At 34.8% G+C, this 19,899-nt stretch overlaps 1 protein-coding gene across 1 annotated transcript in view; it reads right to left on the bottom strand.

The window, feature by feature from the left end:
• The window catches only part of LRP1B (LDL receptor related protein 1B), a 1,871,701-nt gene that overhangs the window by 648,067 nt on the left and 1,203,735 nt on the right, over positions 1–19,899 (bottom strand). The window contains exons 32-33 of the mRNA XM_027765590.1: positions 8,622–8,753; positions 6,498–6,725 (exon numbers count right to left, since the gene is read on the bottom strand). Coding sequence (XP_027621391.1) covers positions 6,498–6,725; positions 8,622–8,753 — 360 coding nt within the window. The remainder of the gene's footprint in view (positions 1–6,497; positions 6,726–8,621; positions 8,754–19,899) is intronic.

Below are 19,899 nucleotides of genomic sequence, written 5' to 3'. Positions count from 1 at the left end.
TTGCAGGGAAAGATAAAACGTTTTTGCTTAACTGGTAGACTTTTATTTTTGCAAGATAAAAAGAATTCTGAAGAACCAGCAGTGGGTGTGGTGGTTAAGGCAGGGGACTCCAACATGGCTGACAACAGTTTAAATTCCAGACCTGACAGCCTGAAAATTATGCTGGACATGTGAGTATTCGTGCCCAAAATCCCAAGAGGAGAAAGGACTGTGGATGGCCATCCTCCCTGGGGGGTGACTTCTCAACGTCCCTCTCACTTTCTTTGTCTCTCTCTAGCATGTCCATACATACTATACCTTTAAAAAAAATAAAAATTCTGTAACCTCATCCTTGTTAGTAATCTCACATTTAAATTTATCTTTCAAGTTCCCACCTGATTTATCTTTAAAAGAGTTTACATCACTTATACCCATTTAAAAAAAATCTTCATTGTCTCTTCATTGCATTGAGGAAAAAAAAAAAAAAAAGCAAAAACAGCTTTTCACCTCTGTGCTGTCTTCATATTAAACTTCTAGTTTACTCTTCTACTAGATGTAGCTACCCCGCAGTATTTGTTCTATGCCTGAAGTTTCCAGACTTTTCCTCAACCAGGATTAATTTAATCATTTTCCTCCCCCAAAGTCCTAGTTTAATTACTACCTCATCAGTGAGCACTTCGGTAATCCCATGTAAGAACTCAAGATTCCTTGTTTTAATTTTATGAGAAGAGGCTTACACTCTTCTTAAACTCCTCATTTCTTGTAAGATGTTACGTTGTGTACATCTTACTCTTTCAACAGACAAGAAGCTCTTTGAGGTTATGAACTGTCTCAGTTAATGACCTTTAGATAATTGCCATGCCCTTACCAATCTAGTGTCTCAGACAAAACCCAGAATATAATGCAAAGTTTTTTGAAGCCTGTGGGATAAAATAAAGCAGAGTATTTATCCTTCCGAAAGATAAAAAATAAGCATAGAGTGTATAACTCATTTAGTACCTACCACTATTACCATGACTCATTTACTGTTTATTACTGTTATTCATTCAGCCCCTATTATGTATTATCATTATTGTTATTGTTATTATTAACAGTTAATGGACTGGCATATAGATGCAGGGATTTCTTTCTTTCTTTCTTTCTTTCTTTCTTTAATTTTCTCTTTCTTTTTTAAATCACAGATGTGGACATTCTTCCACTAAAATGCCTCCTGGTGAAGTGAAAATTGAAAATTCTATTCAAACATAACATAAACAAAACAGCAGATGTCTCCTATCCAGGCTTCATACTTCAATTCAGGATCTGTTTCCAAAATTTATATTTCACTGTCATTACTGACCTGTTTTCATTTCTCTTTTTCTATGAACCCGTTTTCAGAATAGTTTTTCTCTTCTAAGCATTTTTGTTACTGAGTACAATTAAATTTGGTAACTTACAGAATAGAGGGAGAGAATCTTTAATACTCCTTGACAAAATGATAATTGCTAGAATTGGGAATTGGGTATCATTTTAAATTTGAATAGAAATTCACTCCCAAATAAGTACAATGAAATTCAAAGTATTATTGAGAATTACTTTTTATGCAAGGGAAATGTAATCAAATATCAGGGTTTAAAATGGTCTAAATCTCTGAAGTTACAAAGATAAATATATGAATTTAAAAAACAGCTTATCAGTATACAGTTACTACCACATCAGAGTGTTCTTTAAAAAATAAGAGCTATCCTTTTAGTTTATATCTTCCTTTAATGTATTTTAGTTTTCTGCTTATCTCAATGTATCAATGCAGTTCATTCAGAGACTTGATTACTCTAATACTAAAAAGACACTTTGTCCAGTCAATTGTACTTGCCCAAAGTTCCTAAACTTCCAGAGATAGACATGTATTTGTTGCCCTAAAATAATCAGACACAAGAGTAGCCTTTTCCAATGAAAAAGGAAATTCTATTGACAATGGCTATAATCTCAGAAAGCTGCCAATGTATTTCTAAAAGCTTTCACTCATATCTCAAAATAAACACTAAAATATTTGGTAAGAGGATGGAATAACGCATATACTTTATCAGATACTCCTAGATAAACTGCAGAGTATGTTGAGTGTACCTTAAGTGAACACTCGAAGGGAATATTGTGTACAAACCACGTGGTTATTGTAAAACCTCTCTCGTCCAATTTGCTGAGATGCCATATGTCTGAAAGTAAGGGTCACTTAAAGAAAAAAAATGCCATAACTTCAGAGTCAAAAGACCTGAACTCAAACTTGGATGCAAGCAAAGTTCTGATATATTCTAGAATGGCAAATCTAAACAGAAAATAAGATGTACCTCTTCTACAAAAGCAGGAAATAATATGTACTTCAAAGCACAGTATGAGGAATAAGTAACAAAATTACAATAGATACAAATGCCAATTATGACTCATATTAGAATTTTAAATCAATTAAAGTCTTTTTCTTATGATACTAATTTCCAGCGGTACTTTAAAGAATTTTTATAGGCAACCTATGATCAAATAAATTTAATTCTTGGCAATGCAAAAATAAGTACTCAGGAGAGGCAACTGAACTTGTAGGACCATCTTAAAAGGACAATTCCCAGGGTTGATGTAATTAAAACATAGCAGCTTCGGATAAAGTCCCAAACCCTCTTGTCATCAGGTGATAAGACAACAGGAGGTCTAAAGATGTAGTCCTGAGTGTGAATTTGTCTCTAATCATTTCCTCAGTTTGGTTTTAAGGTTTTAGTTTGTGTGAGCTTGAGTTTTCTCATCTGCCTCTTGAAAATAATCCATACATAGTAACGTTTGTGAAGATTAAGTAAGATAATTGTAATGTCACACAAATGACAACTATTCTTCCTCACATCAAATAAACTTGAGAGCATGTATACTTGAAAAATATTTGGACTTCTTCTTAAGCAGAATAAGTAATTCCTAGCAGAGAGTGGGTTGCAGTCTACCACGGAAAACTTTTGCATTAGATTATTACAGTTGATAAGTTCTAATTTATCTTAGAATAAAATTACCTTTGCTGTATATTTGTGTGTTATGTGTGTGTGTGCCCAGTTGTTGTAAATTTATGTAGCTTATAAGTGTCTATAAGTCATGTATTAGTATTTACCCTTATTATGAATTTTACCTGCACCAAACCACCTAGAGCAAATAGCTCATATGATAATATAAGAATGAAGAGCAGTTTAGTGTCTCTATAACCTGCAAAGCAGGCAAACTACTGGGTAGTCTGGAAAGTCATGACACATTTTTGCTTAAAAAACACACAGAAAAATACATCATGACTTTCCTGACCATCTAATATTTCTAGGCCCTGCATGAAAGCTCGGGCTAAAGAGCTTCGCTGTTCTCAGAAAATGGTCTTCTCCAGAAGAATATAATGAGAGATGGTAGGCACAATAGACATATTTGGGGCCTACTTTTTGAAATGGATTTTAGATTTTATATAGACTATGAAGGTAAGTGAAGTCTTTTGGGAAAAAGTCCAATAGAAACAGGACAGCTAAGTGAATAAAATATAGATGCCAATAATGTAAGAAATAAAGCAAAAGTCTCCACAGAGTCATTCACAGAGACTCTGAAAGATGAAAGGATAAAATAAAGTATAATTACTGGTGGGATTTGAGATCCTTTGAGATCTGAGAAGCTTAACTGACACAAATTCACCTCAAGTTTTTCTACCAAAGAAAAGGTAAACCAATCTTTAACAAGGTTTCTCTAGAAGAAAGAGAAAGACACATTTAACCTCAGGATAAGCTAGAAATGGAGGCATCATCCTCTACAATGCCTATTCCTTAACTTTAGAGTCCAATTAATTCTTATCATGTTATGTTTTTACTCTTTGCTATTTCTTTAACCTGTCCAAGTTCCCTCATCTACGGTTTATCCATCCTCATTCCGAATGATATTATCTCTTATTAAAGCCACTAGAGCGGTGGTTGACTACCTTATTTCCTTCCTCTGCTCCCTACTGCACAACTCCCCACAAATATAATAACCAGAGTGGCCTTTCCAAAGGCAAAGTTAGCATGTAGCCCTACCCTCTTCAAAACACTTCCATGATTCCTAGCAATTGCAGCATAACATAAAAATCAACACCTCGTCTTGGATCAATCAGTGGCATGGAGGATAAGGAGGCCAGATCCTACATAGCCGACTGGACAGTTCAAGTCTCAGACCAGGGGCTTGAAAAACCTGCTGGGTGTGTGTGCGTGCATGCCCAAAGTCCTGAGAGGAGAATGGATAAAAAGGGATTGCAGTGTGACCATCACCTCTGAAGGGTGCTCTCTCTTTCTCTTTCTCAGATGCATCCTGTAGCAAATTAAAACAAACCAAAATAAGTAAATAAATAAATAAATAAATCAACTTCTTGTCCTATAAAGGCTGACATTTCGGTTTCTAATTCTTCAGCGCCTGCATCTTGTATATCTCTTTTGGTTTGTGCTGCATACAATTAAATCTCTACTGGCTTACTTTTCATTTCTACTCATATAGAAACTGTTCTAATATGTGTCAAAATGACTGAATTGATAATTATTCATCTTAACAAGCACATCTGGTCTCTGACTTGATAGTTTAATTTACAATTGTTTGACTTTACAATGGTGAGGAAGTGATAGGTATTCACTATAAACCATATTTCTAATTTTTAATTCTGATCTTTATTATAAAATAAGTTATGTGTTATTTGATTGTGCTCAATTATAGGCTAATGTAGGTGTTCCAATCACATTTAAGGCAGACTAAGCTAAAATGTATTGTAGGTGAATGTGTTTCAACTTAACAATATTTTTAACTTATCTGGGCATGATCTCATCATATAATCAAGGAGCCTCTGTATATGTATTACAAGTGAGAAAAACAGTATTGCTCAAATTTTAGTCAATAATTGCAAGTAGAGGGATCAAGTGGAGGTGCAGAAGTAAAATGTGAAGCTCTGTGAGGCAGACACACATAGAAACATTGCTGGTTCACTTCTGCAGACCTTTCTGAGTATACCGGGCACATAGGTGTCTAGTGTGCAGGCTGGCTGGAGCTGTGGGTGGATGTAGACTCCACACCCTGTCAGAGGTGCTACATCTCATTCTCTCACACTCATGGAACAAATAAACTTAGACAAATAAGAATATTTGTAAATAAGTCTGCTAAATAAAAATAAGTCTATTTTTTCACCAAATTACAACCAGTACTAGATATCAGTTCATAATTAGAGACAGAATTTTTTTGTCTCCCAATTTTTTAACTCCACAGCATCTTTTATCAAATAGATTCTCAGAGAATCTATAAATATGGGAATGTTAAATACCTCTTTCACAACAAAGTGCTTGAACACTTTCCTGTTAGACTTTGATGAATTTCTGATAAGAATATCAATGAATTGACTAGTCTTTAACTGCTCTTTAAAGGAGTTTAATAACTTTAAATTAGGGATTGCTCTTACATTTAATTCAGTATGTAAGCGATTATCCAACCATTTTCCCCTTGTCCCTCTAAAAATCTATAAAGAGAAAATCTTTGCATTGTTTTTTTCAGAAAGATCTTTCCTTTGGTAAGTTGAAAATAAATATATGAAACAAGTTTATAACCAATTAATTCTTCAAGTTATTCTAATGGTATAACTAGATATGGATAAAGAGCTAGTCTAAATATAAGAGTAGTTTAGTATTCAAATATTCCCAAATCTACTAGAGGTTACTCATTCAAGCTAGATTTCTAGTACTATGTGTGGAAGACTCATGAAATGGACCATACATTAAAAACCTACAGATCTTGTTGCTTTCATTATGAGACTGGTCCTCATTTAAGTATGACCTGATTTTAAATTTTTGTTATATTTCAAAGTGTAGGTGTTGGATAAATTTATATGGATTACTGATTACCCTTTCCCCTAACCCTTCCAAGATCCTTTAGCAAGTTAGGGGTCATAAAGTTGAAGAGAAGCTGTGTCTTGTTTAGTTTTACAGTCATAACAAACAGGTGCTCAATGAAATGTATGCAATAAAACAATACGTGATTCAGAAATAACAATATGCAGATTTTCTTTTTTAATTGAGATCATTCAGTGTTAAATATTTAGAGTTCAGCTATTGCCTTTAAACGTGTGATTCACTTTGGCAATGTTTTCGCTGTTGGGAAAGTTACTCTTTTGTTTTAATGGTTAATTCAACAACATTTACTGAAAAGTCATGATTCAATCCACTCATTCAGGAGACGGATGGTAGTTTCTTCAAATCTGTTTACTTAGATAAATGTAAACTTTAAGGAGCTGTGTTTTGAAATTTTTCTTCTTATATAAGTAAATTTCTAGTTTTCAGTCTGCTACATGCTATTTAGTTATGGCAGTCTACAATTGCAAGGATATAGCATATTATTAAATCTCTGAATCATCAATTCAGACTTTCAATTTAAAGCATAAAGATGAATAATAGAGAAAGAACATAAAAGAGACTTATGAGTATTACAAATTGTATGACAAACATTTTTAAGTTGTAAAGTGCAAGTCTTTTTACCTCTTGAAATAACAGTTTCTAATCCAGTTCCATTAATAAAAGCCCGCTTAATGGTTTGTGTTTTAATATCTGTCCAATACAAACGTTCTTCAGATGCATCAAAGTCTATCACAGTAACATCATCAATATCAGGGACTGTAAATGCCGTGATAAAGTTAAAATATGGATTGTCAATATCCACTCCTCTGATTTCAGAACGCCTTGCATAAAGGAGAAATTTTTTCATTTCTAGAAAAAAAGCAAAATTAAGTGTTTTCCTCTTATAAAGGAGACAAGTTTGAAACAGTCAGGTTCTAAAATACTACTCATTAATAATTTAATACATGTTAATCTCAAGATTATAAATAATATTTGATGCAAACATAATGTAGAAACAATTATCTATTTTAAATTAAAGTACTAATAAGAAAAATATGAAACAAGTACAAAACAACTTATAATTCTAAAGTCATCATTTTTCTAGGCATTTGGTTAAAAATGCCAAGAAATTCTCAGTAATTTATTTGATCTTTGGGTTTCTTTTTCTTTTTTTTGGAGAGGTTTTTGCTATAGGGCACGTGTGCTCTCCGGAAAGAGACAGACTGAGAGACAGAAAGCGAGAAATCACCCCCCAGGGGGGATGGCCACACCACAATCCCTTCTCCTCCATTCTCCTCGCGAGATCTTGGGCATGCATGCAATATCCACTCCTCTGATTTCAGAACGCCTTGCATAAAGGAGAAATTTTTTCATTTCTAGAAAAAAAGCAAAATTAAGTGTTTTCCTCTTATAAAGGAGACAAGTTTGAAACAGTCAGGTTCTAAAATACTACTCATTAATAATTTAATACATGTTAATCTCAAGATTATAAATAATATTTGATGCAAACATAATGTAGAAACAATTATCTATTTTAAATTAAAGTACTAATAAGAAAAATATGAAACAAGTACAAAACAACTTATAATTCTAAAGTCATCATTTTTCTAGGCATTTGGTTAAAAATGCCAAGAAATTCTCAGTAATTTATTTGATCTTTGGGTTTCTTTTTCTTTTTTTTGGAGAGGTTTTTGCTATAGGGCACGTGTGCTCTCCGGAAAGAGACAGACTGAGAGACAGAAAGCGAGAAATCACCCCCCAGGGGGGATGGCCACACCACAATCCCTTCTCCTCCATTCTCCTCGCGAGATCTTGGGCATGCATGCACACGTGCATGGCATGAGTTTAAGCCACCGTGCTCAAGAATCAAACAGCAGTCGAATACAATGGAGTCCAGCGGCATAGCCATTATGTGAACTGCTAGTCTGCTTTATTGTAAATTTCTATTCATTGGTAGTAGTTAACCTTGTGAGGCATTTAATTATTTTTATTTCTATAGAAACCATTCCTGCACAGTTTGTTAAGCATTAGTAGATCGCATAGAAATAAGAGTTACACATATTCTGTCCTTTTGTTGTTTTCTTTAGAGTTATTGTTGTTATTTAAGATATATTATTATTGCATCAAATTGAAGAGATGTATGTGGCTAAGTTCCTAAATTAAGTTTTGTAAGTTTGGTTGTTCTCTTTTCTCCCTTAAAATTAAATATTGGCTTTGCAAATAAACAAAAAAATTAATGAAATCACTCATTTTCATTCACAAATTTTATTTTTATTTCAAACAAGCTGTTTAAATGTAGTCCTTATTTAACATTTTTTCCAAGTTATCTATTTTACTTCATTCCTTTTTCTTCCTTCAAATTGGTAGTCCCTTATAAAATGATGCTAAAGTAACTTTAGAAGAGGGGGAGGAGAATAAAGTTGTTAAGTACCTCTTTGTTATGCAGGCTACCTACATCATCATTTTCTGATAATGCACTTTCATTTCAAATCTCCATGTTTTGCAGAGATAAATTCTGCTAACACACCAAATAAGAAAGTAGCAAGAAAAAATGAGTAAGGTAATACATAGCAAAGTGCAACATATCACATACTGAAAGAGTTTGTCAGTCTCCCCAAAAGTAGATGAATCATCAACAGTGGCTACAAATAGCACCACCTAAAATGTCTTCAAAAACATTAAAAACCTCTTCTTTGAGGAAAATCTGAGTGCTAAGACATTTTGAGAGAATTCAATTTGGATTTCAGAGGACTGTAAGGAATTTACCATAGCAGGTCTTTCTGTCTGAGGAAAGCTTCATCAAGTGGGGGCACGCACAAGCAGCACTCCGGTTATGATTGATCAGACACATGTGAGAGCAGGGGCCTTTGCCATCATGAGCTGCACAGGGATTGGGAGCTGTAATTAAACAGTGAAGCATCACAGTGAGGAAGGAAGCACGGATTAGGGAACCTGTGAGGTTGACAGGGTTATTCACTTCATTATTCAAAGTACAGTTTCCTACATAGCACTCATTACGAGGGTGATTAATATGGCGATAATAGATGATCATACACAGCAACTACATTAATAAAAACATTTTCCCCTCAAGGACAACAACTAAGGTAACTCAATTTTCTCTAAGATGAATGGCAAGCATCCTATTGCCTTCAGAAGCCCAGATATGTTTGATTTTTAAAAACAATTTAATATGAGAAATAAGAATAATGATTAAATTTAGTATATAATCGACTCAGGTGGACTATAACCCAGACATTGAGAGATCCAATGGATGGCGTTAATTTCCTAACCTACCTGACAGACTCATTTCTCCCCTTATCAAATGATACACTTTTTTAAAAATCAATTAATTATTTTTGGAGAGGTTTTTGCCATAGGGTTCGTGCATTCGCCAGCCAGACAGAGAGAGACATAGAGACAGAAAGTGAGAAATCACCCCCCAGGGGGGATGGCCACGCCGCAATCCCTTCTCCATTCTCCTCTGGGGACCTTGGGCATGCACGCACTCGCGCCCGGCCTGAGTTTTAAGCCACCAGGTCCAGGATGCAAACCGCAGTCGACAACATGGGAGTCCAGTGACATAGCCATTACACTAACTGCTGGTCCCAAATGATACACTTTTAAAGGTTTCCTTAGAGCATTGCTTTTACATATAAATCCTTCCTTCAGGCCATTTGATCTTTTTAAAATCAAAAGCCTATGTGAGGACATGTCCGTTTTCTTCATTATCAACTTATCTACTAGTTCACTGTTATTTATTTTTCTGCATGAACTGATTCCATGGTTAAGGTTTGCTGCACACACACACACATACACACACACATACACACTTACTAAATGTCCTTGTGTAAATAACGTATAGATTCTAATGTAAACAGAATACTGAATTTTTTTTAGGTAAATGTCACTCTCATTTGTGTTTTTTGTCCTGTCATTATGGCTTTTCAGTAAGATTTTAATTCTAATTGATCAATAACTATAAACTGATTTTAAAGCTTTTTATTTTATTTTATTATTTTTTTGAGTAGTTTTCACTATAGGGTGCGTGCGCTCGCCAGACAAAAAATGAGAGACATAGAGACAGAAAGCGAGAAATCACCCCTCAGGGGAGATGGTCACACCGCAATCCCTCCTCCATTCTCCTCTCGGCATCTTGGGCACGCACACACACGTGCCCGGCGTGAGTTCTAAGCCACCAGGTCCAGGATGCAAACCACGGTCGACTATGTGGGAGTCCAGCGACACAGCCATTATGCCAACTGCTGGTATCCAAAAGCTTTTTATTGATTTGTATATCTGTGTGAGTGTAAGAGAGAGATTGAGGTGGTGCACCTCCCCCAAAGGGTCTTCATGCAATGATTAATCCCCAGCCTCAGCCAGCCTGCATTATGGGCATGCATGCATGCCTAGCATGTACTGGGAGGCCTTGGGGTATAAACCAGGACCTTCCCACTGGGCTCTAGCACCAGAGCATCGCATTATTGAAGTGCCACATCTCACCCCATAACTATTATCTTTAATCATTTTTTATAAAACCTGTCTAGTTGAAAAAAGTCTTTAGAACTAGGGTATTAAATTGAAGGTGGAAAAGAGCTATACCTTCCGATTCCCACAAAAAATATTTTAAATTGAAACTAATGAATGACATCTTTTGAACAAGCGGGCTTATTGCTCAGTCATGATACGGTTAGGACATGCTAACTCAAAAACTGTCATCTTGGCATATTGAAAAATGGCAGGACCTTCATCCTCTCTGATTTTCCACCTACCCTTCTTTACTAAATCAGTTTATAGAACCAAAAAGGAATTTTACGACCTTCCATGAGGCAGATGAGAAGACTCCCATGTGAGAATGTCTTTCCTATACTTAGAGAAAAGACACAGCCTTATCCCCGAGGAGTAAGGTCACAGAGAAGAGTCCACACAAACAGTCCTGAGTAAATTTTTTCCCATTTATTACCATTCAATCACACATCTTTTGTCCTATCATATTTCCCACAACTGCCCTCTCCTTTTCATACCTAGCATAAAAATATACAGATTTTGGGGCCAGCAGATGGCGTGGTGGTTAAGGTGCTGGACATTTCCACATGGCTGAGCACGGTTCAAGTCCTAGACTTGGTATTTTTTCCTTCCCTTCAGAAGGTAATATTAGTCTTACAGGGCTTTAAAGCACAGAGGATATAAGTCATGAACATATATTAAAACTATAGAAGATGTGAGAGATTAATTGATTTGAAAAATACTCAATGTGACTTTTGACAATCTTTAGTACTCTCCACATCAAGATGACAAACAAAACGCATATCTCTGCTTTTATTCAAAAGAATAAATAAGTAAAAGGAAATGAAAAATTCAGAAAATTAATTCTTCCAAGGAAATCAGTTAGGATAAAAAAATGTTAGAAAAAAGTACATGCTATGGTCTTAGAGACTCCTTAGTGCAATTTCCTATGATAGAGTAACCATCACATATTCTGCTCTTCCTTTTTGCATCATCTGGTATAATAATTGGAATCCTTCATGAGTTTCAAGTTAGAGAAGCAAGAAAACAGGTGGGAAGGTTACTCTGTCAGAAGAAGCTGAAATGACAAGCCAGCCTGAGAGAACTGTTGGCAACCCACAGTCAGTGTTACCCAGTGTGGAAACCCTAAAATAAGGCAACAGGTTTCTCCACATTTGCAAAATAAAGAAGTGATAAAAAGGAAGAAAAGGAGAGAGAGAGAGGAATAAGAGAGAAGTAAAAGAGAAGGTAAAGAAAGTAGAAGAAAAAAATTTTCAAAAACTTTGACATGGAGGACCAGCAGAAGGCGTAGTGGTTGCATCGCTGGACCAACTGCAATTTGAGTCCTAGACACAGCAGTTTTAAAAAACTCACGCTGGGTGTGTGTGCATGCATGCTCAAAATCCCAAGAGGAGACTGGAGAAGAATGGGTTGCTACAAAGCCCTGGGGGAGGAGTTCTCACTTTATGTGTCGCTGTCTCTTGCTGTCTCTCTAGTGAGTGTCCTATAGCAAAAATCTGTCCAAAATAAATTGGCATAGGAAATGCTATTTCTCTCAAGAAAATTAAAAGCATGATCGATGGTAGTCCAAGGATTGGCATATAGATTTCACTCTGAATATTACTGTTTTTAGACCAGTATCATACTATGTTTCCTCAAGATCTTATAATTGTGATAAAATACTTTTAAAAGCAAAAATATTACATTTCTTTGTACATACTTAAGTAAATATTACATTGACTTTGTAGCCCAATGTCTGCACTAATGATAACACTGTAATATATAATTCATAATATTTTGTGCTGCATAGCATGAAAATCCACTAAGAATTCTTCCCATGCATCCATTTTCATTTTAAAATAATATTGTCAATCTTTTTAAAGTTCTTTCCCAGCCATGCATTTGAACACAGCTACCTATTCTAATTATCAAATTAAGGACTTTTGCTCATAATACCCACATTTTTCAATACAAAGCAGAGATTAGTAGAAGATGACTCCTGAGCTAAAAACTGGTTCACTGGCTGTTTTTTGTACATAAAGTTTTATTAGAACAGAACAATGTGTATTAGTTAACATATCATCTATTACTGCCTTCATACTACAATAGCAGAATTGAGCAGTTTCAGCCAAGGTTATCTAGTTTGCAAAGCCTTAAAATGATTTATTATCAAGCCCTTTACAAAATAAATATGCCAACTCTTGATATAAAGCAATGAAATATTTTACAAGAAATACTATTGCAAAATTCAGCATCAATACATTAGTTGTAAACTTCTACAAGATCAAAGCTATTCCATTTATTTGCACACAGGAGATGGGAAAAGTTGACCAGTCAATGGAATGTTATAAGCAATCCGAGCAGATCAATGCAAATACAGCTGTGCAAACAGGGTTCACTGATTGTTCATATCATCTAGACTCAAGATGATCAAACAAAGAACTTCAGAAACACAATAACATCCCCTGATTTTTATTTATGCATCAAATACTTGTGAATCACCTAGTAATTCCAAACACTGTGGAAAATGCTGGGAAATAATAGTAGACCAAAGTTCTTGCAACAAAGAGCTAAAGTTCTGTTCCCTAATTTTGTGCTCCATTCGGTTCAGTTCAATGGTCACTGGCTCAATTTAGGTTCTATCTTCTGTAGACATTTTTACAATGACCTTCTCATGACACTCTTGATTTCTAGTCTCTCTACACTGCATATAGTTCTTTCTAAAACATAGCCTTGGTTATATATCTGATTAGAGTAAAAATCTGGATGGCTTCCCACCAAGTACCTCATAAAGTCTCAGCCTTATTTCCTAATCTTTCCCCCAGTATTCCTTGGCTTTAGTCAAACTTGAAGACTTGCAACTTCCATTTATTCTCAGTTCTTCATCCTGCTCTATTCTCATTTATGTTTGTTAAAGAAACAATCAACCTTCTAAGCATGCACAATTTTAATATCCAAGCATTTTTTCACTTCTTTCTCTACCATATTTAGTAATTTGCCAAGTATTGTCAAATTTGCCTTAATACATGTTTCCTTATCAATTTTATAACCCGTCTTCCAACAAAAAAAAAATTATTTCTTACTTTGTACATTCACTATGGCCACAGAACTAATACTCTGTAGTATTGCCCCAAACATATCAGCCTCTCTCTTTTTAAGAACGATTTATTTAATTTTATTTATTATTATTATTACTATTAATTTTGACACAGGGTACATGAGCTCAGAGAAAGAGAGAGAGAGAGAGAGAGAGAGACAGAAAGTAAGAAAGCAAGCCTCCAGGTCTGGGATTTGAACCATAGTCAGTCATGTGGGAGTCCAATGCATTCACTACTATGTCACCTGCAGGCCCTTTAACCTCTCTTTCTAAGATGCCTATTTGTTTTCCAGCTTTATACCAAATTCTTTCTACATATATTATGTACATGCTAAAATGAACTCATTATTTCCTGAATATCTATAGCTTTTCTTCTACCTTCCTATAATATAGTTTTTCCCCCTAAAATTCTATCACCACTATGATCATATTAACTCTCCTTCATGATTCAACTCAATTCATTTTCCTATCATAAAAAATCTTCTAATAAAGCCAGTAAATGATGATTTCGTTCATTACTAAAGACTAGTTTTAATTACTGATTTTTTTAGGAATTACACAGCTTTGCATTACTGTCCTACTTTCTAACTTATGATACACATTCATACAATATTCCGTATAGGTATATACTTTCTCTATCGAAGCCAGTGATTGCAAGCCTTTTTCTGTAAAAGTTTGGGTAATAAATATTTTCACTTTGCAGGCCTTATTCTCTCCTATCATTACTACTCAATTCTGCTACTATAGCACAAATCGGTAAATAAACAGATATAAATGTGTTAAAATAAAAACTATGCATTTAGTTCAAGGGCTATAGTTTGTTATTCTCTCTGCTATTTAAGTATATATTGCTGAGAAATATGACCTCTATATATACAGGGTTTTTTTTTCTTAAAATTATTATGGCATGTATAATTGTGCTAGACTTAAGACATTTAGATTCATGTGCTCATGAATGTATGTAGGTATATGTTCTAAAATAACAGTAAACCAAAAATCTGGAAGGTAAATTAATCCTCTAGAACACATTATAGCTTCAGGTATAAACACTAAATAATGCATAACTACAATGTTTTATAAGAGAACCCAATGTTAATGATACAATCATAAAAGACTGATGTACGCTTTGTGAAGAAAACAATATAATTAAACAAGTTCATATTTCATGCAAACTGTTTAAAGTCCAGTACTCATCAGCAAATATAAATACTTTAAAGTCAATTATTTTATCCATTAAATTTGAATAATAGATATGCAAATGTTGATATACTATGCAATTTGTGTCATGAAAGAGAAACAGTCCAAAACAGTCTGGAATACAATGTCCATTTAAATATCTAAGCCTAACCTATGACTTTGATTACAGCCTATGTCCATTAAGGATACCGCCCAAAATGGCATGTTTCGATTCATCGTAAACAAGCCATGATGCCGCCAAGCCGTTAGGGTGTTGACGGTATGCCCTCCGCTCTTGGGTCTTCCCAGTATTCTTGAGTTCATGATGTGAAGAATAAAGTATAGCCGACCAGCTGTTTGCATTATTTGAAATGAACCAATGTAATTTGTTAAAAAAATCCTCTTCGGCCCTTTGTTATTTAACACAGCTTTCGGAATTTCTCAGCAATTTTAACAAGCACATGTCTGGGAAACTAGAAATTTGTCCATCAGGATGATTTGTTCTGAGCCTTGTCTCAAATAAACCACTTTTATTTCATTTATTGTGTCTCAACCTTTTTTGGGGGTTGACAGTGTGATATTTATATACCTAATAAATCTATGCTCAAAGCAGACGAATGCCAGGATCCAATTTCTTAGATGAAAGAGAGATGTTTTATTTTATAGATAATAATTTTATAATTTTATAGATTATAATGTTCATCCTGTTAATAAATGTTACAAAAATAATTACCAATTTGGCATAAAAATAATTGCTAATGTAATAAATTAATTGATCTATATTAGAAATTTTCTTTGGAAAACAGTTCAATATATTTAAAGAAAGGGATTTTCAGGAGTACTTTGCAATTAAATACTAATCTCATGTCCTGTTATCCCTAAAACAAACATCTTCAAATGATCATTTTAACATTGGACACTAAAGAACTTGAATGGATTCTTTATTTAAAAGCACACACATGATGAAATATGTGCAGTAAAAAATATCCTTATTGCTTTAGTTTCACCAGATTCCAGCAATACTAGATATGCAGCCTTTCACCATATAATGTTGTGTTTTATGGATTACTTTTATACTGTCCTTCTTCTTTTTATTTTATGGAGAGATTTTTAATATAGGACACATATACTCATCAGAGAGACAGAGACAGAAAGTGAGAAATCACCCCCGAGGGAATGGCCATGTCACATTCTATTCTCCTCCATTCCCCTCTTGGCATCTTGGGCACACACAAGCTTGCACCCAGTCTGAGTTTTAAGCCACCAGGTCTGAGACTAGAACCTCAATTGACTGGGAGTTGAATGGAAGTCGAGCAATGTAACCATTATGCCATATGCTGGTCTCCATACTCTCCTCTATTTTAATGAAGTATAAAATTACTAAAAACCTTATCCGATCTTCTGTAGATATCTGTACTTTACAAAGAGGATTGTTAACAGTCACAAATGCCATTTCTATTTGTGCACAGTTCTCTAAAAAAGGGTTAAAAAATGGATTAAGGTAGTAATATTGGTGAGTTTTGCCCCTAAAAGACATTTGGGAATGAATAAGGATATTTTTGGTTAGTATCTTAGTGGGTAGAGGCCAGGGATCTAATAAATCATCCATAATTCACAGTTAAAAACTCAGACAACTAAGAATTATCTACTTCAAAATATGTAAAGTGCAGAACCCCTGATCTTGGATTCTAAATCTGAACAGATTTCAGTGAAGAACTCTGAATCACTTAAGATGTATATGCTCAAGGCCTATAAACACTGGTTGAACAGTCTTAGAAACATTAGTATTTTAAAATAGGGTACAAGTCAAATCAAGTATATGTCCTAATGATAGTGTATGAATCTATGAAATAAGAAAACTACTTAAAAGGAATAGGAAAATTTTTAACATATATATGTGTGTATATAAAGTGGGAGTTGAGAGAGAGAAAGAGAAAGACATTGGCTTATTTGACTGGTAATTAGAATTTGACATAGTAATTTATGGATGTGGACAATTTATGCAACCTGAAAATATTTGAGATTCACTTCCACCATGTTGAACCATGTTCTTGAGAGTAATTCATTTTTGGAGGAAAAAAAATCCTTTTATTAAGTATATGAAAAATTTTTATCATAATTATAACTGGATTTTTTTAGAGGTTTTGTTTTTGTTTTTTACCATAGGGCACATGCACTCCCTGGAGAAAGACAGAGATGGTCAGTAAAAGGGAAAGTGAGAAATTCCATCCCCCTCCAAGAGAAATGACCACTCCACAATACCCTCTTTGCCATTATTTTCCTGGGATCCCAGGCATGCTAGCACACATGTGCCTGGTGTCCTATACATCCAGGTCTAGGACTTGAGCCAAGGTTGGCCATATGGGAATCCAACACCACAATCACCAAGCCACCCCTTAGCCCATATAATTGGATATATTAATGGCCACAAATGAAGTCCCTCATCCTTCAGACTTCATAAATGATTCTTTGTCTCCTAAGGAACAATAATATCACTAAAATTTTTAAAATCTGTGTTTTTTTTTAATCCCAAATAAAATTATTCTGTTTTCTTATAAATGTCAAGGAAAGTTTAAGTTCCTTTGTAAATATTTTCTTGATGCAATCAGACACATAAATCATTTCATGTTAAAGCTATTCTTTGTTGAAAAGCCTGCAATTCTCCTATATTGTTGTAATATAATAGGCAACTGAGATAAACAAAATAATAATAAGATGAAACATTCCAAAAGTGGAATAATTTGTTTGATCACAATATGTTAGAAAATTTTCCAAGTGTTTTATAAGTATTATTTCATTTATTCCTTTATAATGCCATTTTGCTTATAAAAATAAATTACCCCATTCTTCAAAGAGTAAACTTAACATTGGGAAGGAAAAGAAGACTAAATCAAGATCACGCAACTATTAAGACGGGAACAAGGACTCAAAATCCAGAGTAAGAGTTCCAATTGCTACAACTTCTCTAAATAAATCAATTCATTTAGATACACTCATTCATTCAAGTGAGCAGTTTAAGAATGGTGTACAAAACAGGGATGGTGGGCAGGTACTACACTAGAGTATAATTTTCCTTAATGTGTTTAATCTAGTTGTTGTTGTAACAATAGAGAAACTCCTGAAGGTCTCATGCATTGAGATGCATTGCATTCTGAGTTTTTATTTGTTTTGCTAAAGGGTAGTGTCATATTAATGTTACCCAAAACAATTGTACAGTTGTTAGTCACTATGGTTTTCAAGATCAAAATGAAAATGAGACAGTTGAGTAAGTAGCCAGACATTGAAAGTAAAATAAAAAGTCTCCTGCAAAATAATAATATTTTTACCAACAAATATTTAAGTTCTCTTGGAACTGAGTTCTTTTCAGATTGAAGAAAAGTTTCTTCCAGAAGAGAATAATATCTTAAAATTGGTGAAAGACTAACAGATAATGAATTTGGAAAACTCGGTATTTAAAGTGACAATCACATTCGTGAGTTATTTCAAAAAATGATTCCAATAGAGCACTAAAGAAAGAAATGCACTAGAAAATGGAAAAACCCAGGGTGGTGGAATCTTGCTGAATTCATGAGAAAATTCAGTTCCACTGTTGTTAAATCCCAACTGAGGTTCAGATGAAGAAAACACTTTGGATTGGGAAAGGGGAGAGGACACAGAGAATGCAAAGGCTGCTGCAGAGAGTAAACATCCAAGAGAAGAAAGGAACACTTTTTACATGTTTACAAAGGGAAGAAAGTTTGGTGGCCATGTGAAAAACACAGTAACTAAGAAAATTGTGGAACCAGCTGGTGGCACAGTGGTTAGATCATATGGATCCCATATGGCTAACTGCATAGTCCTGAGTCCTGGATCCAGCAACTTGAAAAACACTATGGGTATGTGTGAGCATGCCAAAAATCCCAAGAGGAGAAAAGAAGAAAAGGAATTGTCACATGGTCATTACCCCCCAGGGAGGTGATTGTTTGCTTTCCCTCTCTCTCTCTGGCAAGCACACACACCCTCACTTACACCCTACAGCAAACTAAAAAGAAAAATAGAAAAGAAAGAAAAAGAAAATTATATGATTATCATTTATTTATCTATCTGCTAACCTGTATTTCGGTCTATTATTCACTTAACAAACATTTATTTAGTGCTTAGTATTTGACAGGTATCCATTTTACAATTAAAACATCCAAGCTAGAGAAAGGTCATGAAGTCAGGATATGACAAAAGTAGAATATGAAACAAAGCAGTCTGGCTCTAGAATCTTCCTTTTTCTTTTACTTAGACACAAGCAAGTTCTTACTCTATTGCCCAGGCTGGCTTCAAACTGAGAATCCTTCTGTTTCAGCCTCCTGAGTAGCTGGGATTACAGGAGAGTGCCACAGAGCCTGGCTTAGAATCTTCCTCTTGATTACTGTATTTCCTAAGCTGATTGCTATGAAGGTTATCTTTTTTGAAATTTGTTTTGTGTTTCTTAATGATATAGTCCTGTTGTTTAATAAATGATATTTTAAAATAAGATGATTTCAAGGCAATACTAATATCTAATTTCAGACATCTTTAGTATCACTAGGATGTATGAAAACAAATCTACTCAAATTGCTTACTATTATTGATAGCCTTCCTCCAGGATATCAAATTTAATAAACACATTTATGTCTTTATCTTTCTTTTTTTTTTTTAAAAAAAAAGGTGATTTATTTATTTCTTCAGTGAGCAAAAGAGAGAGAGAGAGAGAGAGTATCTCCAACAGCTCCCTGATGTTACAATCTATGCCTCATCTGCTACAATCAGCCTCAGATCTGCGCCACACATGTTCCCAGGAGGTCTTCGGACATAAACCCAGAACGTTCTCATGTGAGTAGCCTTGCAGAGCATCATGGTTTACTGCTGTCTCATTATCCAGCTCCTATGTCATTATATTTCTTGACTTCTCTGCAAGAGTAAATATTGCTGAAACTCTTCCCCTAGTTTGGTTTTAGTATGTTCTCTTTCCATTCTGCAATAGCTTGGTGTCTTTTTCTCAGGGTTCTTTCCTTTCCTCTTTACAGTTTGTGTTCTCCAACGCCTTGCCCTTTCCCTCTTCTCAATATTTGTAATATTCTTTTTTTTTTTTTGGAGAGATTTTCACTGTAGGGCGCGTGCGCTCGCCAGACAGACAGAGAGAGACATAGAGACAGAAAGCGAGAAATCATCCCCCAGGGGGGATGGTCATGCCGCAATCCCTTCTCCTCCATTCTCCTCTCGGGATCCTGGGCACACACGCACACGCACCCGGTGTGA

The sequence above is a fragment of the Tupaia chinensis genome, unplaced genomic scaffold (genome assembly GCF_000334495.1).
Source record: "Tupaia chinensis unplaced genomic scaffold, TupChi_1.0 Scaffold138757_1, whole genome shotgun sequence".
Classification (NCBI taxonomy): Eukaryota; Metazoa; Chordata; class Mammalia; order Scandentia; family Tupaiidae; genus Tupaia; species Tupaia belangeri.
This window is presented reverse-complemented; position numbering and strand designations above follow the sequence as displayed.